The sequence below is a fragment of the Ranitomeya imitator genome, chromosome 1, assembly GCF_032444005.1.
Source record: "Ranitomeya imitator isolate aRanImi1 chromosome 1, aRanImi1.pri, whole genome shotgun sequence".
NCBI lineage: Eukaryota > Metazoa > Chordata > Amphibia > Anura > Dendrobatidae > Ranitomeya > Ranitomeya imitator.
The window spans coordinates 434,717,491-434,744,740 of NC_091282.1; the positions used below are offsets into that span (position 1 = coordinate 434,717,491).

The following is a 27,250-nucleotide window of genomic DNA, read 5'->3' on the forward strand; positions in this document are numbered from 1 at the left end:
CAGCTAAAAACCTCTGTATGCACAGTCTTGTAGAGTTTCTGCCCTGAAAATGCAGGAAAAATAGAACTTAGTGTGAACACACACTCATAGCTATTTTGAGTGATTTATCCACTTCAGGGTTTGAAAAATGCCAGGTGAAAATAAAAGGGGATATTGCATCTTTGAAGCAGATCCTGCTGGAATTTGCTCTAAAGTAGACACTGTAAATCAAAAGGCTGCAAAGAAAAAGCTTTAGAAAAAACTCTTCAAAAACACTTCAAGAACTCTTAAAAAGTGCTTTAGGAGCCACTTTATAAAGCTAAAACTCCTTTAAATGCTCCCCATTGAGAGGGTGTTTTTGCTTTAAAAAGTCTTCTTTTTTGAATGCCTCAATAAATCTCCATCTGCATATATCCTAATACTGACACAAAAAAAATTCAGATATCATTCTTAAATTTGGCACAATTGAAAAAATAAATGAAAATCATGGCCAGAGATCTAATGCTATGTGGAGACAAAGACTTTAGAGCAGATTTGCTTTCGTAAAAAGTTTCCACTTGAAAAACTCATGTTTTTTGAATGGTTCCATAAAACTCCATTTGCACATAGAGTAATACTGACCTGAAAAAATTTATGAAATCATTTTTAAATTTGGTACAATTGAAAATATAAATAAATCATCATGCTTCTCTTTATATTTTTTTTTACCAAGCCTTATCTTACAATCATTGGTTGTATGGGTTGTAAGTTTTCATATGCATTTCAAGTTGATATTTTTCCCATGTCAATGTCAAATTGGTACCTAAAGAAAAATCTTTGCACAGTTTCTTTGCATTTCTCCCATGTAGCATAGTAAATGATCCTTAGGATGTACTGAGCGTACCCAAACCTCTAACAGACTGATCCCTACATTGCCTGAGAAATTGTTGCTTTTCGATGGCTTCATAGCTCAGAGGTTAGAGCACTGGTCTCGTAAACCAGGGGTCTTGAGTTCGACTCTCACTGATGCCTTACAAACTCTTTGTCTCTCATATAAAACTTGCTGATCTGTTTGGTACGTGATATAAAGTTGGTGCGATTCAATATTTACTTTATACTTTATATACTTTATACTTTACTTCACGTTACAACATCCTTTTCAAAAGTTCTTGATAAGACCATGATCATATATGACATTTGGGTAATATGATTGTCAAATTCCTTAATTATGCTACCTCTAGCAGAGCTTTAGGAGTCTAATGACCCTTCTTCATCAATTCTTGATGTGTGATTTTGTAATATAAAGAATTACATATTTTATTTAAGCAAGCAGTAGAATTCTCTTCTTTGCCAGTCCATGCGATTTGATTTTTTTGCACATCAGATTGCCAATAAACAGGTTGTCAGTTATAGAACTGAAGCTTCAGAATGTTTGCAAGTCATGCTTTTGCATTGCAAGAGCAGTTGTTGGTTTGTTGGTGATGGGACATTACGTTAAGAGTGTGATTTCAAACTAAAAATGAAATGACTTGTGTTGTTAATGCAACTGAATGGCTATTGCACTGTTCGAAATAGAGATCAAAAGATGGGGCAAAGTTTCGCTGGCTTCATAGCTCAGTGGTTAGAGCACTGGTATTGTAAACCAGGGGTCGTGAGTTCAATTCTCACTGGAGCCTTTGTGTTATTTTGAAACTGAATAGTTTGATACTTGAGCTTATCTATAAAAAATACCTGCTAAGGTGAAGGTTTATTATACTGAGAAAAAAATGTTCAGACTTAGTAATTACAATACTTGGAGAGTTTTCATCCATTTCAGGTTTTCAAAAAAACGTTGTGGCAAAGAAAAAAAATACTTGTTTCTTCTGTGAAGCCGATTCTGAGGAAAACTACTCCAAACTAGGCACATTCAAAACAAAAATCTGCAGAAAAAGGCCTTAAGAGTGAAAATCTCATTGCAAACTCTGCAAAAAATCCCCAGGAAACACATCATGAACATAAAAACTCTTCCCAGAAGTACCTAATAAAGTGGTGTTTTCCTCAGTGTTTTCTGCTTGCAAAACTCATTGTTTTTAAATGCCTTAATAAAATTCCATCTGCAAATAACCTAAAGATTCACACTGAGGTTTTTTTAGGAACTTTTGATCAAAACTTTTCCAAACACCATTAGGAGTTCAAAAAACACAAGTTTTGTTTGAAGTGTTGGACTGCACACACACTCAGTTTTTTAATGAATTTTTGGAACAGGAACTGGTATGTGCATATGACGGCTTTTAAACTCAGGACAACTTGATGAGTTTTTCACGCAGAAGACTTTTCAAGAAATTTAGGACATTTCTTCCCCTGAATCGTCTTTTGTGTCATCTTTTTGGTTGTTTCCTGGACAATTTTGAGACAGCTTTTTTGAAAGGTTTTCCCATTGTTTCGGTGAAGTCTTTTTTTCTGGTAGCATTTTTCACTCCATTTAAACATGAAGAAACAGTTAGCTCTTTTAAGCCAAATCAATGGCAAAACACTCAAAAAAAAAGTCTTGTTGCAAGTCCAGGCATGTATTAAGCTTTTCCACTGATTTGTATTGTAAAATACACAGCATGCTCCTGGTGGAAAACGCTAAAAGAATGGACATGTGACTTCTTTTAACCGCTTGGCATTTTTAGAAACCTGAAGTGGTCAAAAGACATTTAAAAACCTCAACATAGACAGAGCAAGTCAGTTTTACATAGAATTTCTTATGTTCATTCTTTTGAGCAATGTTTGATAGGGTTTTCAGAAGTACCTAATAAAGTTGTGTTTTCCTAAGTGGTTTCTGCTTGCAAAACTCATTGTTTTTAAATGCCTTAATAAAATTCCATTTGCAAATAACCTAAAGATTCACACTGAGGTTTTTTCAGGAACTTTTGATCAAAACTTTTCCAAACACCACTAGGGGTTAAAAAAACACAAGTTTTGTTTAAAGTGTTGGACTGCGCAAACACTCAGTTTTTTAATGAATTTTTGGAACAGGAACTGGTATGTGCATATGACGGCTTTTAAACTCAGGACAAATTGATGAGTTTTTCACGCAGAAGACTTTTCAAGAAATTTAGGACATTTCGGGGGCGTGGCCTGAGCTCTGGCGATGTAGGAGGTAAGAGCTCTGAGCTCCCACTAAAGAACCCAAAAAGCGACAAAAAAAATCCATCCACAAGAGGCATTTATTTATAATTTTTATTGAGTTATTATCCCTCTATAACAGAATTGGAACATTTTACTGTCAAAAAATGCTTTCTATCAAGAATTTTTACTTCATAGAATGTAGGAGATAAAACCGGAGACAACATTTTGAAAAGCGGAGGGATACCTTTACCTATTTTTTTTTTCTCACACCAGAATTCAACTTTAAGGTCAGTGCTTGCATTTTCCACCTAAGAGCCAATTGGACAGTTATCCCTGGTCATTTGGGTGCCCATATTGCTGAGATTTCTTTTTATTTGGGTCTCTTGTGCACTGAAACAGCATTCTTCCCTATGGTGTAAAGGCGGAGGGATACCCACTTCATATATTTTTTGACTGTAGGATATAATTAAATTGATGACCAGTGCACCTAGTTTTCACTCAGTAGACAACTTAGATTTATCATCCTGTCATTTTGACACATATATCTGAAAGATTAGAGGTGGCACAACCGAGATTTATCAGTAAAACCCGGCTGGAATACTGCACAGCTTAACAGCATTCTCACCTGAGGTAGAAAGTAGTTCCGGCAGCTCCATTTGACTTACTGCGACAAGCTCCTGCTTCAGCAAGATTATAGATCCAGGAGCGCTTCAGATACCTGCTTCCACGCCGACCATCAATACAGATACATTGCTTATCTAAGATCAAAGGGGCTGAATTGTCTGAAGACAGAACACCGAAGGAGACTGCAATTTTGGAACACCAGAAAGGAGGAGGATAGGTTTGTTTTTTTTTTTTTTTAAAAAGCACCCATCATTGTAGGATCCTGTTTCCCTATCAACTAGATAAGAATCTCAAGGTGAAGACATTTTGAAACAATAAAGGCGACTCTGGTTGCCTGGGTGGTGTCTTGGGATTCAGTCCCATAAGGAATTGACGGCTTTCAGAGAACTTTAAAGGTTACTTGTACCTAGAATGCAAAGGGAGAGGATATAGGGGTTGTATATAGACCATCTCATAAATAGTGCCTTATAAGTTTATACCTTATAGTTCCTATTTCATTTTGGTTAGTGACATCTAAGCCCCATATATATTTAATTAGGGGACTTATAAGTGTCCTATGATACATAATATTAATTAACTGCAGCTCAGAGCCTTGTTCTTTTAATATATAACAATCTGGTCAGAGACTTTACTCCCCTTATCTTCTAATCCTACTGTCATCCATAGGCTCAGCTCTGTTACTCTCAGTTTGTTTGGGCAAATTTGAGGAATAGGAATCATTGTATTCTTTTCTTCATCCTGATCAAGGAATCAAGAATCTTCCTCCCATTGTACGTAAGGGTACCGTCACACTATACGATTTACCTACGATCACGACCAGCGATATGACCTGGCCGTGATCGTAGGTAAATCGTAGTGTGGTCGCTGGGGAGCTGTCACACAGACAGCTCTCCAGCAACCAACGATACCGAAGTCCCTGGGTAACCAGGGTAAACATTGGGTAACTAAGCGCAGGACCGCGCTTAGTTACCCGATGTTTACCCTGGTTACAAGCGTTAAACTAAAAAAAAACAAACAGCACATACTTACATCTGGTTTCCGTCACGTCCCTTGCCGTCTCTGCTTCCCGCACTGTGACTGCCGGCCGTAAAGTGAAAGTGAAAGCACAGCCGCTGTGCTCTGCTTTCACTTTACGGCCAGCAGTCACAGTGCGGGAAGCAGAGACGGCAAGGGACGTGACGGACACCAGATGTAAGTATGTGCTGTTTGTTTTTTTTTAGTTTAACGCTTGTAACCAGGGTAAACATCGGGTAACTAAGCGCGGTCCTGCGCTTAGTTACCCGATGTTTACCCTGGTTACAAGCGAACGCATCGCTGGATCGCATCGCTAGATCGCTAGATCGGTGTCACACACACCGATCTAGCGATGACAGCGGGAGATCCAGCGATGAAAGAAAGTTCTAAACGATCTGCTACGACGTACGATTCTCAGCAGGATCCCTGATCGCTGCTGCTTGTCAGACACAGCGATATCGTAACGATATCGCTGGAACGTCACGAATCGTACCGTCGTAGCGATCGAAATGTTATAGTGTGACGGTACCCTTACACAGGCTGTTTATTTAATCTTTAACCTCTTTCTTGGCTGGATATAAATCTCATTACGCTGCCACATCAAAGATTCTAGATCTAAAAGGTACATTATCCTATTTACTCTTTACAAAACTTGTGAGGCCTATGAGGTAATTATCTGCCTACTTTAACTTGTAAGCTTCGCATGCTGAACCTTTGTGTGTAGTATCTTGTGTTTCAGGTTACCAACTTTATTTGTTTGACTGACAGCTATTCTTTTATCAATATATTGTATCATATAGCAATATTTACATGCAATTACCTGTATATTGAGTTCCAAGGGCTATATACTATAATTAATTGTATCATACTATTATATCTATCCAAGTGTCAATAAATGAGACCGACCAAAATGCAGACAGGAACAGGGAAAACAAAAAATAAATCCCAAACAAGTAGACAATCTCTACAAAGGGCTCACTCTAAATCTTATGAAGATTTCTTTAACTCACCTAGTCCTACTAGATCAAGGTCCCCTGTTAAGTCAGGGGAACCAAGTTCTACATTTATTAAACAATCCTCATTCCTAACATACAGTAAAGCTACAAAGGAAGGAACTACACGAAAAAATTCAACATCCAAATTGCCAATAAGCATGTCATCCCGTAAAGGAGACCCCAATGGAGTGTCCAAACTTCCAATTCTAAATACCATCTCACCTAATGAAATGGATACTTCCAGATCATTTAAAAGAAAAGGTCCTAGTGACCATGGGAGTAAAAATGACCCTTCCACTGAAGATTTGGACAATCAGTCTGATGACTATTCACCGAACAATAGCCCAGACAGACAGAGAGTTAAAACAGATCACATAGAGGTGCCACCAATAGCAGAGATCCCACCTCCTTTAATTAACCTGGATGAATTTCTTAGTTCTAACAAGCCTGCCACTGAAGGTTTCTTGGCTAGCCTTTTTAGGTCATTTAATGAATCTATGAGGATAGGATTTGAATTACAGAGCAAAACCCTGCAGGAAACTTGCAACAATTTCATTCAAAGATTCGAGAAGAATGAAAAAAGATTAACTCTTGTTGAAAAAGACACCATTTACCTATCCAAACAGAATTCTAATCTTCAAGCTGAGATCCTTACCCTCAAAAATAAGTTAACAGACCTCGAAGATCGTAGTCGAAGAAATAACTCTCAAAATACACTAAAAATCTATTCAAACAACTGGTCCCCAATCTCTCTGACTTACAACTGAACATTGACCGTATCCATCGCCTGCCACGTCCTAAGGGGATACCCCAAGACAAGCCCAGGGATACTATCCTTAGAGTACATTTCTTCGATACAAAAGAAAAGATTTTGAAAGGCATCAAGGAAAAAGGCTCCTTCCCTGACCCGTATAGAAACATAAAATTGTTCTCAGACTTCTCCAAAGCGACGATGGATGCGCGTAGATCCTTTAAAGACATAACAGCTAAACTTAGAGACTTCAAAGTGCCCTATAGATGGGGCTTCCCAACAAAACTCTTAGTGTGGTACAACAGCAAAAATTATCCGATCGATACCCCTCAAGAAGGCTTGAGATTTATTAAATTCCTCATGGAAGAACCTGCCTTTAAAGATAAACATTAGAAAATATAGGTATTATTATTTTCATAATTTCATTCTTTCATTAGACCTCTAACTCTGAGGTGTCTTTGTGGGCCTCAGCCACAAGTCTTGTATACCCCACACTTAGGTGAGACTCAATAAATTTGGAGTCCTCCAGGAGAACCCCTAAGTTAGTTCTTGTGTATTTTGGCTAGTTTTAGATAGGCCAACCACCAGTTTTGTTGTATTTATCTTTATCGCTCAGTTTTGTTTCATTCATAATTAATAATGAAAATCCTTTCTTATAATGTTAGAGGCATCAACAGCCCTAATAAAAGATTTACCATTTGGAAAGAGATTATTCGTTCTTGTGCCAATATTGTATGTCTGCAGGAGATGAAATTAGCAAAAGACAATCATCCAACTTTTCAGCACAAAAAAATTTCCACATATCTTTAAATCGCTACACTCGTCTAAAAAACGGGGTGTCGTCACTTTAATAAGTAGCGATGTTCCATTCCAACTTGTTGATGAAGTAACAGACCATTTGGGCAGGTTCCATATCCTTACTTGTTATTTAAACAACAAACCTTGTACAGTGGTGAATGTATATGCTCCAAACACAAATCACATTTCGTTTTTAAATAATCTACATAAAAAAGTGAATAAAATTAAATTAGGAGATATCATATGGATAGGAGACTTTAACATTGTGCCTGATAGCATTATGGATTCATCCTCTCTAGTCCGTTACAAGGCGCCAGTTTTAAAAAAGTGGTTGATCCAAAATGAACTCTACGACATATTCAGATGTCTTAATACTTCTTCCCGTGAGTATTCTCACTATTCTGATGTGCATAAAACATCTTCCCATATAGATTTAATTTTGACAAATGTTTTTACCCTCTCCAAATTTAAGAGTTTTCAAATTAAAAAAAAAACTATTTCAGATCATGCCCCAGTGTTAGCAGATTTTCTTCTAGGACCCCCACTCGGAAATAACTACCTATGGAAATGTAATCCTACATTGTTTAAAATCCCAGATTATAAGCAGGAAATAGAGACAATACTAAATAATTACTTCAAAGAGAATGTGTCTGAAGATATAAATGCATTTACACTGTGGAACGCCCACAAGGCAGTCCTCAGGGGAAGTCTCATACAATTAGCTGCAAGATATAAAAAGAAAAACAGGGAAAAAATTGCTAATCTACAAATCCAAATCAATACAAAAGAATTACAGCAAAACAATATGCAAATACCATCTTCAAATATACAGGCGGAAATCCTGGAATTGAGGCGAAAATTGAAATCCGAGATTTTCCAAGAATATGACTATGTTATAAAGGCCTCAAAATTCAAAGGGTATACATCATTAAACAAGCCTACCAAATATATGATGGTAAAGATTAAAAAAGAACGTATCAACAGAAGAATTAACAAAATTATTTCCTCGTCAGGTGAAGTTATGATTCATCCCAAAGACATTGCTAGCTCTTTCGCAGACTTTTTTCGTCAATTATACAATTTGAAAGATGACCCATGCACACCCAGTATCGACCCAGACTCCATTAATGCATTCCTATCTAGTATTAACCTCCCCAAAATAACTCCATCTGACTTAATATCTATTAATAGTCCCTTCACAGAAAAAGAAATAATCGATACTATTAATAAATCAAAAAGTCAAAAAACACCTGGCCCAGATGGATTTTCCAAGGAATATTTTAAATCTTTTTCAAAAATTCTAGCCCCGCACATGGCTTCTATTTTTGCTCTTGCCTCCTCTCAGGGTTCCTTTCCTAAAGAGATGCAAGAAGCAGTTATCATTATGATTCCCAAAACTGGGGGGGATCCTGAGAGGATGCGAGACTACTGTCCAATCTCACTAATAAATAGTGATACAAAAATTTATTCCAAGATTTTGGCGGATCGGTTAAAAAATATTCTCCCACGTTTGCTGGTAGATGACCAGATGGGATTCATTGATGGACGCCAAGCATCAGATGGGACCAGGAGGGTGATCAATTTAATGAACATTATCCAAAATTCAAATTCAAAAGCAGCCTTTCTAACCTTAGATGCTGAAAAGGCTTTTGACAGGATAAACTGGTCTTAATTGAGAGCGACACTTGAAAAGTTTGGGTTTGATTCGGGATTTATGTCCACTATCTTTGCTCTGTATTCGGGACCTAGTGCCAGGATTTACTCCAATAATTTCATGTCAGATCCGTTCATCATTTCCAATGGCACACGTCAGGGGTGTCCTTTGTCACCCCTGCTGTTTGTCCTTGCAATGGAACCTTTGGCGGAGAGGATCAGATCCAATATAGATATTCTTGGAATTGATATCCAATCCCGTCAATTTAAAATTAGCATGTATGCAGATGATATTTTTCTTACACTACTTAATCCAGCAGCCTCGATTGAAGCTCTCTCTTCAGAGTTAGACACATTCTCCAAGATATCATATTTTAAGATAAATCCACATAAATCTAAATATTTAACTTTTAATATGAATGAATCACATGTTGCAGAATTGAGGGATCAGATAAATCTAGCTGGGGAGGGCGACAAAGTAGTGTATTTAGGAATAATCTTAACAAACAGACTACAAAATGTAATAAAAACTAACGCTGATAAGATTTTTAAAACAATTTCTCTTGACATTTCTCAATTTGCTCAATCGGAACTTTCTTTATTCGGGAGAACAATGACTATCAAAACAATCATTCTACCCAAGATACTTTATCTTTTTAGAACTCTCCCAGTGACCTTCCCCTACCAATTTATTCATAAACTTCAAACTATGATAAACTCATTCATATGGGGTGGTAAGCGGGCCAGGTTGTCTTCAGATTTATTGTGCAAACACAAACGTAATGGCGGGGCTGGCCTCCCAAATGTCCATGCTAATTATCTGGCTTCCCTGGTAAAACAAAGCCATCAGTGGTTTGATAAAAAACTATACCCAGCATGGTTCCAAATCGAAAGTGACATTAATAATCTTAATTTAGCACAGGATACTTTTTTCAGTTTCTTATTTCACAAACCAAAAAAGGAATCATCTCATCCCATTTTCAAGGCCTGGAAAACTCTTCTTAAACCTCCAAGAAAATTTTTTTGACAAATCAGAGCAAATTATGAAATTTCCTCTTCATCTATTGGCATTGATATATGATCTTCCACTTTCAGAAATTTGGGCCAAATCAGGCATTAAAAAAGTTGGACATATCTATAACGGGAGGAATTTTCTCACATTTAGCGAAATTAAGACTAAATTTAACTTACCCTCATCTGAATTAATATTCGTTTTAACCTTAAAAGAGCATATACAGAAATTACTGACTAGCCAACCATTAAATTTAGAAATTCTTTCTTCATTACTGTGTAGTGTAAAGAACAAACATATATGGAGTCTAAATAACCTCTACAGTCACTTCAATAGAGATACCTCTTGTTTTAAAAATATATACATGAAAAAATGGGAATCGGACCTCAACATTTCTTTACAAGTTGAGCAATGGGACAAGGCCATTAGGGATACATACATGTCTACCATTTCAATGGCTCTACAGGAGTCCTACTTCAAGGTGATCACACGTTGGTACTACACACCAATTAGACTTGCGCATATATATCAGGATCATATCAGGATCACTCTCCTTTGTGCTGGAGGAAGTGCGGATATCAAGGAAATCTTTTTCATCTTTTTTGGGGCTGCCCGAAAATAAAACCTCTATGGTCAAAAGTTTCATTTCATATTAATTTATTTGTTAAAAATTTTGTGATTACACCCCAGAGGGCTCTCCTTTCTCTGGACATGGAAGGAATTGATCTTCAGGTCAAATACATCCTAATACATATATTTCTAGTAGTCAAAAGTACAATAGAACTCTAGTGGAAAAAATCAGATTCACCCAGCTTTACAGATATTCTGGATAAAATCTATCAGCATAGTGCATTAGAATGGAGATTTTCTGCCAACACCAATGGTATTAGAAAATATCTGAAAAAATGGAAGATTTGGAATGACAAGTTTTGTAAAGAGTAAATCTCTTGTAGTCATGCAAAGTGGATAAAGATTGTTACTTTATATCTCTTTCCAATGCATTGCATAAGAAAAATTGTAGTATATTCTATTCAAAAGATCATATTTAATGTCTTTTTTTTTCTTGTCTATTCGAGATTGATATTTGGTTCTCTAATTATATTGATTCCCTTTTCCCTCACGCTTTTTTTTTTCCAATGTTTACCCCTTCCCCATCTTCCCTTCCCTTTATCCCCTACCATTTCTTATGTAAAATTTCAATAAAAATATTTAAAAAGAAATTTAGGACATTTCTTCCCCTGAATCGTCTTTTGTGTCATCTTTTTGGTTGTTTCCTGGACAATTTTGAGACAGCTTTTTTGAAAGGTTTTCCCATTGTTTTGGTGAAGTCTTTTTTTCTGGTAGCATTTTTCACTCCATTTAAACATGAAGAAACAGTTAGCTCTTTTAAGCAAAATCAATGGCAAAACACTCCAAAAAAAGTCTTGTTGCAAGTCCAGGCATGTATTAAGCTTTTCCACTGATTTGTATTGTAAAATACACAGCATGCTCCTGGTGGAAAACGCTAAAAGAATGGACATGTGACTTCTTTTAACCGCTTGGCATTTTTAGAAACCTGAAGTGGTCAAAAGACATTTAAAAACCTCAACATAGACAGAGCAAGTCAGTTTTACATAGAATTTCTTATGTTCATTCTTTTGAGCAATGTTTGATAGGGTTTTCAAATGATTCCAATGGCGGAAGCCGCCTCAAAAAAGACGTCATGTGCACATAGCCACCTAGTTGAAACTGAGTGGAAAATCTACAAATGCACCTGCAAATCTCATAGCTCCTCAAAAATTTGGAGTTTCTGCCTAGATTCTGCTCTGAAAACTCAGCTAAAAACCTCTGTGTGCACAGTCTTGTAGAGTTTCTGCGCTGAAAATGCAGGAAAAATAGAACTTAGTGTGAACACACACTCATAGCTATTTTGAGTGATTTATCCACTTCAGGGTTTGAAAAATGCCAGGTGAAAATAAAAGGGGATATTGCATCTTTGAAGCAGATCCTGATGGAATTTGCTCTAAAGTAGACACTGTAAATCAAAAGGCTGCAAAGAAAAAGCTTTAGAAAAAAACTCTTCAAAAACACTTCAAGAACTCTTAAAAAGTGCTTTAGGAGCCACTTTATAAAGCTAAAACTCCTTTAAATGCTCCTCATTGAAAGGGTGTTTTTGCTTTAAAAAGTCTTCTTTTTTGAATGCCTCAATAAATCTCCATCTGCATATATCCTAATACTGACACAAAAAAAATTCAGATATTCTTAAATTTGGCACAATTGAAAAAATAAATGAAAATCATGGCCAGAGATCTAATGCTATGTGGAGACAAAGACTTTAGAGCAGATTTGCTTTCGTAAAAAGTTTCCACTTGAAAAACTCATCTTTTTTGAATGGTTCCATAAAACTCCATTTGCACATAGAGTAATACTGACCTGAAAAAATTTATGAAATCATTTTTAAATTTGGTACAATTGAAAATATAAATAAATCATCATGCTTCTCTTTACATTTTTTTTTTTACCAAGCCTTATCTTACAATCATTGCTTGTATGGGTTGTAAGTTTTCATATGCATTTCAAGTTGATATTTTTGCCATGTCAATGTCAAATTGGTACCTAAAGAAAAATCTTTGTACAGTTTCTTGGCGTTTCTCCCATGTAGCATAGTAAATGATCCTTAGGAGGTACTGAGCGTACCCAAACCTCTAACAGACTAATCCCTACATTGCTTGAGAAATTGTTGCTTTTCGATGGCTTCATATCTCAGAGGTTAGAGCACTGGTCTCGTAAACCAGGGGTCGTGAGTTCGACTCTCACTGAAGCCTTACAAACTATTTGTCTCTCATATTAAACTTGCTTATCTGTTTGGTGCGTGATATAAAGTTGGTGCGATTCAATATTGACTTTATGTGAAGTTACGACATCCTTTTCAAAAGTTCTTGATAAGACCATGATCATATATGACATTTGGGTAACATGTTTGTCAAATTCCTTAATTATGCTACATCTAGCAGAGCTTTAGGAGTCTAATGACCCTTCTTAATCAATTCTTGATGTGTGATTTTGTAATATAAAGAATTACATATTTTATTTAAGCAAGCAGTAGAATTCTCTTCTTTGCCAGTCCATGCGAATTGATGTTTTTGCACATCAGATTGCCAATAAACAGGTTGTCAGTTATAGAACTGAAGCTTCAGAATGTTTGCAAGTCATGCTTTTGCATTGCAAGAGCAGTTGTTGGTTTGTTGGTGATGGGACATTATGTTAAGAGTGTGATTTCAACCTAAAAATGAATGGACTTGTGTTGTTAATGCAACTGAATGGCTATTGCACTGTTCGAAATAGAGATCAAAAGATGGGGCAAAGTTTCACTGGCTTCATAGCTCAGTGGTTAGAGCACTGTTCTTGTAAACCAGGTGTCGTGAGTTCAATTCTCACTGGAGCCTTTGTGTTATTTTGAAACTGAATAGTTTAATACTTGAGCTTATCTATAAAAAATACCTGCTAAGGTGAAGGTTTATTATACTGAGAAAAAAATGTTCAGATGTAATAATTACATTACTTGGAGAGTTTTCATCCATTTCAGGTTTTCAAAAAAACGTTGTGGCAAAGAAAAAAAATACTTGTTGCTTCTGTGAAGCCGATTCTGAGGAAAACTACTCCAAACTAGGCACATTCAAATCAAAAATCTGCAAAAAAAGGCCTTAAGAGTAGTGTTGAGCATTCCGATACTGCAAGTATCGGGTATCGGCCGATACTTGCGGTATCGGAATTCCGATACCGAATTCCGATACTTCCCGCGTATCGGATACCGGAATCGGAAGTTCCCAGAATTCAAACTGAACGCAGCAGCCAATGAGGAATGAATGGAAGTGTGGGCATATCCTGTTTAGCATGGTGGGCATGTAAGTACTGGCAAGGCTGTGATTGGCTGCTGAAATTATGTCACTCTGCACTATAAAAAACGCTGCCGCCATTTTGCGCTCACTCTGCTGTGATTTCAGTTAGGGACAGGACGCTGTGTTCTAACTGAGGGCCAGTTGAGTTAGCTAATTGCTTTATTTTGCTTTTCCAAGGCTAATTTAGCAAACGCTGTGTTGACTGTTCAGTTCACCTTGCTCTTGCCTTGCAGCGCTGTTTTAACAGCGTTCTGCAAGGTCTCTGTGTGTGTGTGTGTGCAGCTCACTCTGTAGTCTGTGTGCAGCCATATACCAGGTTGTATTCAGCTCAGGGGGGTTCACACTGCCTCACACAGTTCTATCCATTGTCCTTTTTTGCTCATAGTGCAGCCTGCTGCACATTTTTTCTAAAATTTCCTATTAGTGTCTTTCCACCCGTCTCCAGCCAAATAGTGGAAAAACACTAGATAGGATAACCCAGAGGGGGGTTTTTGGGCCTTGCAGCGCCGTTTACGGCTGTCTGCACGGTCTCCGTGTGAGCGCAGCTCGCCCTGTAGTCTATGTGCAGCCACAGCCGGTTGTATTCAGCTCAGGGTTTGTCACTGCCTCATACTGTAAACTAACTTGTCCTTTTTTCAAATAGTGCAGCCTGTTTAAAAATTTTAAAAAAATTCCTATTAGTGTCTTTCCACCCATCTCCAGCTAAATAGTGGAAAAACACTAGATAGGATAACCTAGAGGAGGGTTTTTGGGCCTTGCAGCGCCGTTTACGGCTGTCTGCACTGTCTCCGTGTGAGCGCAGCTCGCCCTGTAGTCTGTGTGCAGCCACAGCCCGTTGTATTCAGCTCAGGGTTTGTCACTGCCTCATACCATTCAATAACTTATCCTTTTTTTTCAACTAGTGCAGCCTGTTGAAAATTTTGTAAACAATTTCCTATTAGTGCCTTTCCACCCGTCTCCAGCAAAATAGTGGAAAAACACTAGATAGGATAACCTAGAGGAGGTTTTTTGGGCCTTGCAGCGCCGTTTACGGCTGTCTGCACGGTCTCCGTGTGAGTTAAACTCGCTCTGTAGCCCGATCTGCACCAAAAAAAAAAGTAAAGTTCACCAAACACTACTTAACACTTGTGTAGGCCACATTTTATCAATAATAAAGTCTAGTCCACACTTTACAACATTAGCGTTTCTTACACCTGTTAGGAGGAGCATTTCAGGAATAAGCACACTAAGGCCTTAGTACTTTTCTGCTTATCTTTATCTGTCAACCAAGATGAAGAGGGCAGGGAGTAAGGGTCGTGGGCGTGGGCGTGGAGCAGGGAGAGGAGCAGGGAGAGGACGTGGTGATTCTGTGCCTGCTGCGGGCACCGGTGACTCATCATCACCCAGTTTCAGCAGGGAACAGTCCTTCATGCGCAGCTTTGTCGGAGAGCACCGTGCACCGCTGCTGCGTGAAGATCAAATTGAAGCCGTTGTCGGATGGATGGCAGCTAACGCATCGACTTCAATGAGTGCCACAACCTCTCAGGCACAGACCACTGGAGAGCAGCCATCTGTCTCTTCACCACCTGCCAAATTGGCCAGGCAGTCAGAGAGCCCAGGACAGGAGCCGTCTCTACTTCTGTTCTCTGAATCTCTTGGCTTGGAAACAGGGGGCCAGCCAAGCAGTATTGGAGAAATGGAAGAAGAGGCAGTGTGCAGTGATGCCCAACAGCTTTGTCTCTCTGACTCTGAAGAGGCGGGTGGGTCAGTGCCTGCGGTGACCACAGCGCAGTACGCATCTGATGATGAAACTCAGGTGCCGCTTTCTGATGCGTACTGTGCTGCCGAGACTACCCAGGAGGAGCAGTTGGTGGCAGAGGGTAGTGGAGATGATGAGGTCCTTGACCCATCGTGGCGTGAGGAACAGGAAGGTGGTGGGAGCAGCTCAGAGGAAGAGATTCCCCTAACGGGCCAAAGAGGGAGAGGGAGGGGGAAGACTGCGGAGCCTGTAGCCTCCACTTTGGCACCCGTTAGGAGCCTGTCTCTTTCAAAAGCCAAAAAGGGCGCTCCCAAGACTTGCAGTGCCTGGTCCTTTTTTGACACAGTTGCAGATGACATTTGTTTTGTCAAATGCAAGCTGTGTCATCAGAAAGTAAAAAGAGGGAAAAGTGTCAGCAACCTCAATACCACAAATATGTGGAAACATGTGCAGACCAGGCACGCGGTGGAGTTACAAAAACACACTGAAGACCTAGGCCAACCAACAGCGGCAGCTACCACCTCTTCAGCTCGTGTTGCTTCTTCCTCCAGCTCACGCACAGCTGGTTCGGCTTCCTCCTTGGATCGCCATGGAAGAACCTCTGGCACTGTTGTCCAGAGACCTAGTGTAATTCCACCCACAGCACCACATTCCCAGTCATCCTCACACTCCCAGCCTAGTCTACAGCCATCGGTAGTACAGGCATGGGAGAAAAGGTGGGCATTCTCGGCAAACCACCCCCGAGCACAGGCTCTGAATGCAGGCATTGCCAAACTTCTGTCGCTGGAAATGCTCTCATTCAGGCTGGTGGAGACTGACAGCTTCCGTGACTTGATGGCATTGGCAGTCCCACAGTACAAGGTGCCCAGCCGCTTTTACTTCAGCAGGCAAGCTGTCCCTGCCCTGCACAAGCATGTGGAGGGACAAATAAAACACGCGCTACTGAACGCCGTCAGTAGCAAGGTCCACCTCACCACCGATGCGTGGACCAGTCAACATGGACAGGGGCGATACCTTTCCATCACTGCCCATTGGGTTAATGTTGTTGAGCCGGGTACAGACCGTGCGAGTGGCGCAGGACATGTCCTGCCCATTCCAAGGATTGCAGGAATCCAGTCTGTACGCATTGACTCCTCCTCTTACACCAGTTCCTCAGATTCATCGCTGCAGGATCCGTCGCAGTCCACCTCCACATGGACCCGTGAACGTTTACCTATGACCGACATGAGCACAGCCGTGGCCAAACGTCAGCAGGCCGTCTTGAAACTAGTTTCTTTGGGGAATCGAAGCCACACAGCGCAGGAGCTCTGGAATGCCCTAAAGCAGGAGAGCGATGTGTGGTTTGTGCCAGCGAATCTCCAGCCAGGCATGGTAGTGTGTGACAATGGCCGAAATCTGGTGGCAGCTTTAGGCCTTGGCAACCTCACTCACATCCCATGTCTGGCACATGTGCTCAATTTGGTTGTGCAGAGTTTTCTGAGGGACTATCCGGATCTTGATGCACTTCTGCACAAGGCCCGCCTAGAGTGTGCTCACTTGCGGTGTTCCAGCTTGGCAAGATCCCGCATTGCTGCTCTGCAGCGTCGGTTTCGCCTTCCTGAACATCGCATCATATGTGACCTACCTATCAGGTGGAATTCCACGTTACATATGTTGGAGCGGTTGTGTGAGCAGCAGCAAGCAGTAATGGAGTACCAGCTGCATCAGGCGCAAAAAAGTCGCAGTCAGTGCCGCTCAGACTTCACAACCACAGAGTGGGCCACTATGAAGGACGTCTGCCAGGTTTTGCGTCCTTTCGATTATTCCACGCGGATGGCAAGTGCAGATGATGCACTAGTCAGCATGACTGTCCCCCTTATCTGCTTGCTTCAAGAAACCCTGCAAGGGATAAGGGATGATGTGGAAGAGGTGGAGGATGAGGAGTCACCTTTTCCATCAGCTTCTGGGCAGTCAGCGCCACGTGGTTCCTCACAAAGGGGTCGGCAGGGGACCCTTTGTGAGGAGGATGAGGAGGAGTCAATGGACGAGGAAGAGCTACGTCCAGAGGAGGCAGTTACACCATTGTCCAGTGGTCAGTGTGTACAGCGAGGGTGGGGTGATGAAGAGCGGGCAGAGATCATGTCTCAAGCAGGGGACAGCGTTTCTGGGCCAGTTGGCAGTCTGCAGCACATGATTGATTTCATGTTGCAGTGCCTGAGAAACGACCGCCGCATCAACCACATTCTCAACGTGCCTGATTATTGGGTGTACGCCCTCCTCGATCCTCGCTACAGTGACAATGTCCAAAACCTCATCCCGGCGTTGACACGGGAGCATAAAATGCGGGAGTACCACGACACACTGGTGAATTCCATCATCTTCTCCAGTCCAACTGAGAGGAGTGCTGCTAGTGCTTTACAAAGCAGCTCAGTGCGTCGAGGCAGTGGAGGAGGAGGCTCTGCACAAAGAGGGAGCAGAAGCAGTGCCTCTGCCCAAGGCAAGCCCAGTATGGCACAACTGTGGAAAACTTTTGTGTGCTCGCCCCAAATGTCTACACCATCACCGGCGGCTCCAGTCAGCAGGAGGCAACGGTTCCGTCAGATGGTGACAGACTACATGGCTTGCCCTCTTAGTGTACTCCCAGACGTCTCTTCCCCGTTCAAGTTTTGGGTCTCTAAGCTGGATACATGACCAGAGCTAAGCCAGTATGCATTGGAGGTGCTGGCTTGCCCCGCGGCTAGTGTCTTATCGGAACGTGTCTTTAGTGCCGCAGGTGGTGTACTAACAGACCGTCACATGCGACTATCCTCCGATAATGTTGACCGGCTTACTTTCCTGAAAATGAACCAGGCCTGGATCTCGCAGGAATTTGCCACTCCTCTGCCTGATTAAGTAATTGGGTGTCATCCAGGTCTCCTGATGTGTTCATCTTTCTACCACCTGAACTGCTATTCCTGGGCTCCAACACCGCCAGTTGCGGCTCAGAAGTGCAGGCTGCACAGTCAAAACATACGACCCAGTGTTATTGGGTTTCAGTAACGTCAGCTGATCCCCAGCTGTGTAGCCGGCAATGTGTCGTGCGACCGCCACGCTGGCACAACAACCTAAATGTAAGGGAACCTGTCCCCCCTCCCCCCCTCGGCGTTTGTTACTGAAAGATCCATCTTGTGCAGCAGTAATGTTGCACAAGGAAAAGGTAGCTCTTTTAGTTTAGCTCCTTGCACACGCAGAACTTAACACTTATAAAATGTGTTCACTGATACCGTTATACCGTCCCGGAGCTGGGACTTTCCTTCATAATGTGACACAGCACAGGCGTCATTCCTACCCCCTTGGTGCCATGCGCTGCCTCCTCAGCGTTGTTTTAAGCTGTCATGGAGCCTGCGCTGTTCTGTTATCCCTTGGCCATGGCCAGTTTGCGCTGTCTGTCTTCTGACATAATTTGGTGTCAGGATGGCTGCGCCTGTGCGCCCGCGCTGCCCGAGAACCCGCCTCGCAGTGTCTTCTGATTGAATCACACTGCGAGCCTGGGATCCATGGGCATGCGCAGTGCATATCTTCACCTCGGGCTCTAGCCCATCTCCCTCCGCCTTCTTTAGACTGTGGAAACAGGAACACATGGGCTACTTGCACAGTGAACAAGTCTGTATGATCATGTTCACACACCACCAAGAAACCTGAAGACACAAAAGAGAATAGTAAAACCAAAAACACTCAGTTTGAAAAAATGTTGCAGTAATCCGCAAGTGCTAGTAAAAGATGTAAAAAACAGGGTATTTGGTTGATACGTTTTTTGCAAAAAATGTATACTAAGCTGCTCTACCAATCTTCACGGTATACCCTTATCAGAGCAGTCCTAACTAATGTATGCAATCCCTATCTGATGTATTTAAAAACCTGATCATCTGTATATAACCTGTGTGAACAGGGTTCAGAGAGGAAAAATCCATGTGTGCATACAGGGTAGAACAGCTTTTGTGCAGATAGCCCAAGAGGAGTGGTGGAACTCCCCAGTCTTGTAGACACAAGAGAACAATTATGGAAACAGGAACACATGGGCTACTTGCACAGTGAACAAGTCTGTATGATCATGTTCACACACCACCAAGAAACCTGAAGACACAAAAGAGAATAGTAAAACCAAAAACACTCAGTTTGAAAAAATGTTGCAGTAATCCGCAAGTGCTAGTAAAAGATGTAAAAAACAGGGTATTTGGTTGATACGTTTTTTGCAAAAAATGTATACTAAGCTGCTCTACCAATCTTCACGGTATACCCTTATCAGAGCAGTCCTAACTAATGTATGCAATCCCTATCTGATGTATTTAAAAACCTGATCATCTGTATATAACCTGTGTGAACAGGGTTCAGAGAGGAAAAATCCATGTGTGCATACAGGGTAGAACAGCTTTTGTGCAGATAGCCCAAGAGGAGTGGTGGAACTCCCCAGTCTTGTAGACACAAGAGAACAATTATGGAAACAGGAACACATGGGCTACTTGCACAGTGAACAAGTCTGTATGATCATGTTCACACACCACCAAGAAACCTGAAGACACAAAAGAGAATAGTAAAACCAAAAACACTCAGTTTGAAAAAATGTTGCAGTAATCCGCAAGTGCTAGTAAAAGATGTAAAAAACAGGGTATTTGGTTGATACGTTTTTTGCAAAAAATGTATACTAAGCTGCTCTACCAATCTTCATGGTATACCCTTATCAGAGCAGTCCTAACTAATGTATGCAATCCCTATCTGATGTATTTAAAAACCTGATCATCTGTATATAACCTGTGTGAACAGGGTTCAGAGAGGAAAAATCCATGTGTGCATACAGGGTAGAACAGCTTTTGTGCAGATAGCCCAAGAGGAGTGGTTGAACTCCCCAGTCTTGTGGACACAAGAGAACAATTATGGAAACAGGAACACATGGGCTACTTGCACAGTGAACAAGTCTGTATGATCATGTTCACACACCACCAAGAAACCTCAAGACACAAAAGAGAATAGTAAAACCAAAAACACTCAGTTTGAAAAAATGTTGCAGTAATCCGCAAGTGCTAGTAAAAGATGTAAAAAACAGGGTATTTGGTTGATACGTTTTTTGCAAAAAATGTATACTAAGCTGCTCTACCAATCTTCACGGTATACCCTTATCAGAGCAGTCCTAACTAATGTATGCAATCCCTATCTGATGTATTTAAAAACCTGATCATCTGTATATAACCTGTGTGAACAGGGTTCAGAGAGGAAAAATCCATGTGTGCATACAGGGTAGAACAGCTTTTGTGCAGATAGCCCAAGAGGAGTGGTGGAACTCCCCAGTCTTGTAGACACAAGAGAACAATTATGGAAACAGGAACACATGGGCTACTTGCACAGTGAACAAGTCTGTATGATCATGTTCACACACCACCAAGAAACCTGAAGACACAAAAGAGAATAGTAAAACCAAAAACACTCAGTTTGAAAAAATGTTGCAGTAATCCGCAAGTGCTAGTAAAAGATGTAAAAAACAGGGTATTTGGTTGATACGTTTTTTGCAAAAAATGTATACTAAGCTGCTCTACCAATCTTCACGGTATACCCTTATCAGAGCAGTCCTAACTAATGTATGCAATCCCTATCTGATGTATTTAAAAACCTGATCATCTGTATATAACCTGTGTGAACAGGGTTCAGAGAGGAAAAATCCATGTGTGCATACAGGGTAGAACAGCTTTTGTGCAGATAGCCCAAGAGGAGTGGTGGAACTCCCCAGTCTTGTAGACACAAGAGAACAATTATGGAAACAGGAACACATGGGCTACTTGCACAGTGAACAAGTCTGTATGATCATGTTCACACACCACCAAGAAACCTGAAGACACAAAAGAGAATAGTAAAACCAAAAACACTCAGTTTGAAAAAATGTTGTAGTAATCCGCAAGTGCTAGTAAAAGATGTAAAAAACAGGGTATTTGGTTGATACGTTTTTTGCAAAAAATGTATACTAAGCTGCTCTACCAATCTTCACGGTATACCCTTATCAGAGCAGTCCTAACTAATGTATGCAATCCCTATCTGATGTATTTAAAAACCTGATCATCTGTATATAACCTGTGTGAACAGGGTTCAGAGAGGAAAAATCCATGTGTGCATACAGGGTAGAACAGCTTTTGTGCAGATAGCCCAAGAGGAGTGGTGGAACTCCCCAGTCTTGTAGACACAAGAGAACAATTATGGAAACAGGAACACATGGGCTACTTGCACAGTGAACAAGTCTGTATGATCATGTTCACACACCACCAAGAAACCTGAAGACACAAAAGAGAATAGTAAAACCAAAAACACTCAGTTTGAAAAAATGTTGCAGTAATCCGCAAGTGCTAGTAAAAGATGTAAAAAACAGGGTATTTGGTTGATACGTTTTTTGCAAAAAATGTATACTAAGCTGCTCTACCAATCTTCACGGTATACCCTTATCAGAGCAGTCCTAACTAATGTATGCAATCCCTATCTGATGTATTTAAAAACCTGATCATCTGTATATAACCTGTGTGAACAGGGTTCAGAGAGGAAAAATCCATGTGTGCATACAGGGTAGAACAGCTTTTGTGCAGATAGCCCAAGAGGAGTGGTGGAACTCCCCAGTCTTGTAGACACAAGAGAACAATTATGGAAACAGGAACACATGGGCTACTTGCACAGTGAACAAGTCTGTATGATCATGTTCACACACCACCAAGAAACCTGAAGACACAAAAGAGAATAGTAAAACCAAAAACACTCAGTTTGAAAAAATGTTGCAGTAATCCGCAAGTGCTAGTAAAAGATGTAAAAAACAGGGTATTTGGTTGATACGTTTTTTGCAAAAAATGTATACTAAGCTGCTCTACCAATCTTCACGGTATACCCTTATCAGAGCAGTCCTAACTAATGTATGCAATCCCTATCTGATGTATTTAAAAACCTGATCATCTGTATATAACCTGTGTGAACAGGGTTCAGAGAGGAAAAATCCATGTGTGCATACAGGGTAGAACAGCTTTTGTGCAGATAGCCCAAGAGGAGTGGTGGAACTCCCCAGTCTTGTAGACACAAGAGAACAATTATGGAAACAGGAACACATGGGCTACTTGCACAGTGAACAAGTCTGTATGATCATGTTCACACACCACCAAGAAACCTGAAGACACAAAAGAGAATAGTAAAACCAAAAACACTCAGTTTGAAAAAATGTTGCAGTAATCCGCAAGTGCTAGTAAAAGATGTAAAAAACAGGGTATTTGGTTGATACGTTTTTTGCAAAAAATGTATACTAAGCTGCTCTACCAATCTTCACGGTATACCCTTATCAGAGCAGTCCTAACTAATGTATGCAATCCCTATCTGATGTATTTAAAAACCTGATCATCTGTATATAACCTGTGTGAACAGGGTTCAGAGAGGAAAAATCCATGTGTGCATACAGGGTAGAACAGCTTTTGTGCAGATAGCCCAAGAGGAGTGGTGGAACTCCCCAGTCTTGTAGACACAAGAGAACAATTATGGAAACAGGAACACATGGGCTACTTGCACAGTGAACAAGTCTGTATGATCATGTTCACACACCACCAAGAAACCTGAAGACACAAAAGAGAATAGTAAAACCAAAAACACTCAGTTTGAAAAAATGTTGCAGGAATCCGCAAGTGCTAGTAAAAGATGTAAAAAACAGGGTATTTGGTTGATACGTTTTTTGCAAAAAATGTATACTAAGCTGCTCTACCAATCTTCACGGTATACCCTTATCAGAGCAGTCCTAACTAATGTATGCAATCCCTATCTGACTGTGCGCCGTCAGCTGATCCCTAATAGCATGCCACGGCCATGACGCCGCACAGTCTGAAGAAGAGGGAAGGAGGGGAGTGAGAGTCGAGGATATGCACTGTGCATGCCCATGGATCCAAGGCCTGCAGTGGGATTACATTAGACGACACTGCGAGGTGAGATCTGGAGCAGCGTGGACGCACAGGCACTGACAGCCTGACACCAAATTATGTCAGAAGACAGGCAGCGCTAATTGGGCATGGCCAAGGAATAAAGGAACAGCGCAGGCTCCGTGACAGCTTAAAACAACGCTGAGGAGGCAGCGCAAGGCACCAAGGGGATACGAATGACAGCTGTGCTGCGTCCCATTACGAAGGAAATTCCCACCTCCGGGACGGTTTTACGGTGTTAAGTGACACATTTTTTGTGTTTACTTCTGTGTTTGCAAGGAGCATAATTAAAAGAGCAACCTTTTCCTTTTGCATCCTTAGTGCTGCACAAGATGGCTCTTTCAGCTACAAACGTCTTGGGGGGGTTAAAGGTTCCCTTTCAACTTGCTCCAATCAGGCTTCGGCCTACACTCTGTTCCTCTGCTCCTCCTGCTGTCCCTGGTCTCTAACACCACCAGTTGGTGCCTGGAAGTGCTGTCTGCACAGTCAACAGTCGCTCCTCTGTTATTGGGGTTCAGTAACGTCAGCTGATCCCCAGCTGTGTGTGCGGCAATACCTCCAATCTGCTCCTCCTGCTGTCCCTGGGCTCTAACACCGCCAGTTGGTGCCTGGAAGTGCTGTCTGCACAGTCAACAGTCGCTCCTCTGTTATTGGGGTTCAGTAACGTCAGCTGATCCCCAGCTGTGTATCCGGCAACGTGTCATGCGACCGCCACGCTGGCACAACTAACATGTAAGGGGACCTGTCCCCCCCCCCCCTAGGCGTTTGTTACTGAAAGAGCCACCTTGTGCAGCACTAATACTGCACAAGGAAAAGGTCGCTCTTGAAATTATGCTGCTTGTAAACGCTGAACTACACACTCATGTAATGTGTGCCCTCACACCGTCCAACCGTCCCAGGGGTGGGACTTTCCTTTGTAATGTGACTCAGCACAGCCGTCATTGCTACCCCCTTGGCACCGTGCGCTGCCTCCTTAGCGTTGTTTGATTCCGTCATGGACCCTGCGCTGTTATGTTATCCCTTGGCCATGCATAGTTTGCTCTGCCCGTCCTCTGACATCATTTGTTGTCGTCCTGGCTGCGCCTGTGCGTCCACGCTGCCCAAAATGCCACCTCGCAGTGTCGTCTAATGTGATCCCACAGTGGGCCTGGTATCCATGGCCATGCACAGTGCATATACTTGCCTCTCACTACCCTTCTTCACGCTTCTTCAGACTAGGCGGCGTCAGCTGATCCCTAATAGCATGCCACGGCCGTGACGCCGCACAGTCTGAAGAAGCAGGAAGGAGGTGAGTGAGAGGCGATGATATGCACTGCGCATGCCCATGGATCTTTGGCCCGCAGTGGGATTACATTAGATGACACTGCGAGGTTGTATCTCGGGCAGCTTTGACGCACAGGCACTGCCAGCCTGACACCTAAATGATGTCAGAAGACGGGCACCGCTAACTGTGCATGGCCAAGGGATAAAATTACAGCGCGGGCTCCGTGACAGAACCAAACAACTTTGAGGAGGTGGCGCACGGCACCAAGGGGGTTGGAATGACGGCTGTGCTGTGTCACATTACAAAGGAAAGTCCCACTTCCGTGACGGTTTGACGGTGTGAGGGGACACATTATATGAGTGTGTACTTTAGCGTTTGCAAGGAGCATAATTTTAGGAGCCACCATTTTCCATGTGCAGTATTACTGCTGTACAAGATGGCTCTATCAGCAACAAATGTCTGGGGGGGGTTAAAGATTCCCTTTCAACTTGCTGCACTGCAGGCTTCGGCCTACACTCTGCTCCTCATTGATTCCCTGGGTTTCAACACTGTCAGTTGCCACCTGGAAGTGTTTTGTACACAGAAAAAACACTAGCTGATGTGTCAGTGGGGTTCAGCACCGCCAGCTGTTCCCCTGCTGTGTAGTCGGCAACGTGTCCAGCACAAGCCACGCTGGCACAACAGAACAAAAGCTGCCACCAGTGCAGGCTTCGGCCTACACTCTGCTCCTCTCCTCCTCCTGCTGACCCTGAGCTCTAACACCGTCAGTTTTTGCCCGGAACTGCTAGCTGCACAGAGAAAAACACCAGCCAATGTGTTAGTGGGGTTCAGCACCGCCAGCTGTTCCCCTGCTGTGTAGCCGGCAACGTGACCTGCAAACGCAACGCAGGCACATGAACTGAAATTAAAGGGACCATGCCACCCACCCCAAGGTGTTTCTATGTATAACAGCCACCTTGTACAGCAGTAATGCTGCATTTGTACAAGGTGGCTGACTTTTTCTCCTTGCCAACGTGGAACTCAACACGTACAAAATGTGTCTCATTGAGACCATTCCACTGTACCTGAGGTGTGACTTTCCTTTCTAATGGTACGCAGCACCACCCTTGGTAGCGCTGCCCGTCTTCTGACATCATTGGTTGGCTGTCTGCGCCTGTGCGCCCGCCCTGCCCGACACAACCCCCCTCGTTGTCTCATATATTTTCGCTGCGAGGGTGTGATTGATGGGCATGTGCAGTGCATATGTTCGCCTGTCTTAACTCATCTCCTTCCGCCTTCTTCAGACTGTGCGGCCTCATGGCCGTGGTAGGCGATAAGGGGTCAGCTGAGGCCGCCCAGTCTGAAGCAGGTGTAAGGACATGTGTGAGCGGCAAACATATTTACTGCACAAGGCCACGAATCCCAGCCACGCAGTGTGAATTTTTGAAAACACAATGCGGGTCTGGGATTCATGGCCATTGCTAACCGCACCGGCCAACATGAAATGAGGTGAGAAGACAGTCAGCGCTCACAGCGCATGGCCAAGGGATCACAATAGCGCAGACTCCTGTACAGCAAATAACAATGCTCGGGAGGCTGCGCACAGCACCAAGGCGTTATGTATGTGCACCTGTGCTGCGTCTTGTTAAAAAGACAAGTCCAGCCTCCAATACAGTACTACTGTTCAATGGGCTAAATTGTGTACGTCTTTCATTTTGCGTGTGCAATGAGCAAAACTTAAAGAGCAACCTTTAACTTGTGGAGCTTTACTGCTGCACAAGGTGTGGCTCTTCAACATTGTAACACCTGAGGGTGGGTTAAAGGTTACCTTTGAAATTGGTTCAATTAGGCTTCGGCCTAAACTCTGCTCCTCCTGCAGACCCTGGGCTCTAACTATGCCAGTTGGGGCCCGGAAGTGCTGGCTGCACAGAGAAAAACACTCACCATTGTGTCAGTGGGGTTCAGCACCGCCAGCTGTTCCCCTGCTGTGTAGCCGGCATCGTGTCCAGCACAAGCCACGCTGGCACAACAGTCCAAAAGCTGCCACCAGTGCAGGCTTCGGCCTACACTCTGCTCCTCTCCTCCTCCTGCTGACCCTGGGCTCTAACACTGCCAGTTTTTGCCCGGAACTGCTAGCTGCACAGAGAAAAACAACAGCCAATGTGTTAGTTGTGTTCAGCACCGCCAGCTGTTCCCCTGCTGTGTAGCCAGCATCGTGTCCAGCACAAGCCACGCTGGCACAACAGACCAAAAGCTGCCACCAGTGCAGGCTTCGGCCTACACTCTGCTCCTCTCCTCCTCCTGCTGACCCTGGGCTCTAACACCGCCAGTTTTTGCCCGGAACTGCTAGCTGCACAGAGAAAAACACCAGCCAATGTGTCAGTGGGGTTCAGCACCGCCAGCTGTTCCCCTGCTGTGTAGCTGGCAACGTGTCCTGCAAACGCCATGCAGGCACCTGAACTGAAATTAAAGGGAACCAGCCCCCACCCCCCCCAGGTGTTTCTATGTATAACAGCCACCTTGTACAGCAGTACTGCTGCATTTGTACAAGGAGGC

General features: G+C 42.4%; 1 protein-coding gene and 2 non-coding genes across 3 annotated transcripts in view; 2 read left to right on the forward strand and 1 right to left on the reverse strand.

Annotated features, from left to right (window-relative positions):
- Window positions 1-917: 917 nt before the first annotated feature.
- On the forward strand, window positions 918-990 carry TRNAT-CGU (transfer RNA threonine (anticodon CGU)). Its single transcript has one exon. It is a non-coding gene; the product is annotated as a tRNA-Thr (tRNA).
- Window positions 991-9,147: 8,157 nt separating this feature from the next.
- LOC138670988 (uncharacterized) overlaps window positions 9,148-27,250 on the reverse strand; it is a 42,706-nt gene continuing 24,603 nt past the window's right edge. The window contains exon 4 of the mRNA XM_069758852.1: window positions 9,148-9,281. Coding sequence (XP_069614953.1) covers window positions 9,148-9,281 — 134 coding nt within the window. The remainder of the gene's footprint in view (window positions 9,282-27,250) is intronic.
- TRNAT-CGU (transfer RNA threonine (anticodon CGU)) lies at window positions 12,630-12,702 on the forward strand. Its single transcript has one exon. It is a non-coding gene; the product is annotated as a tRNA-Thr (tRNA).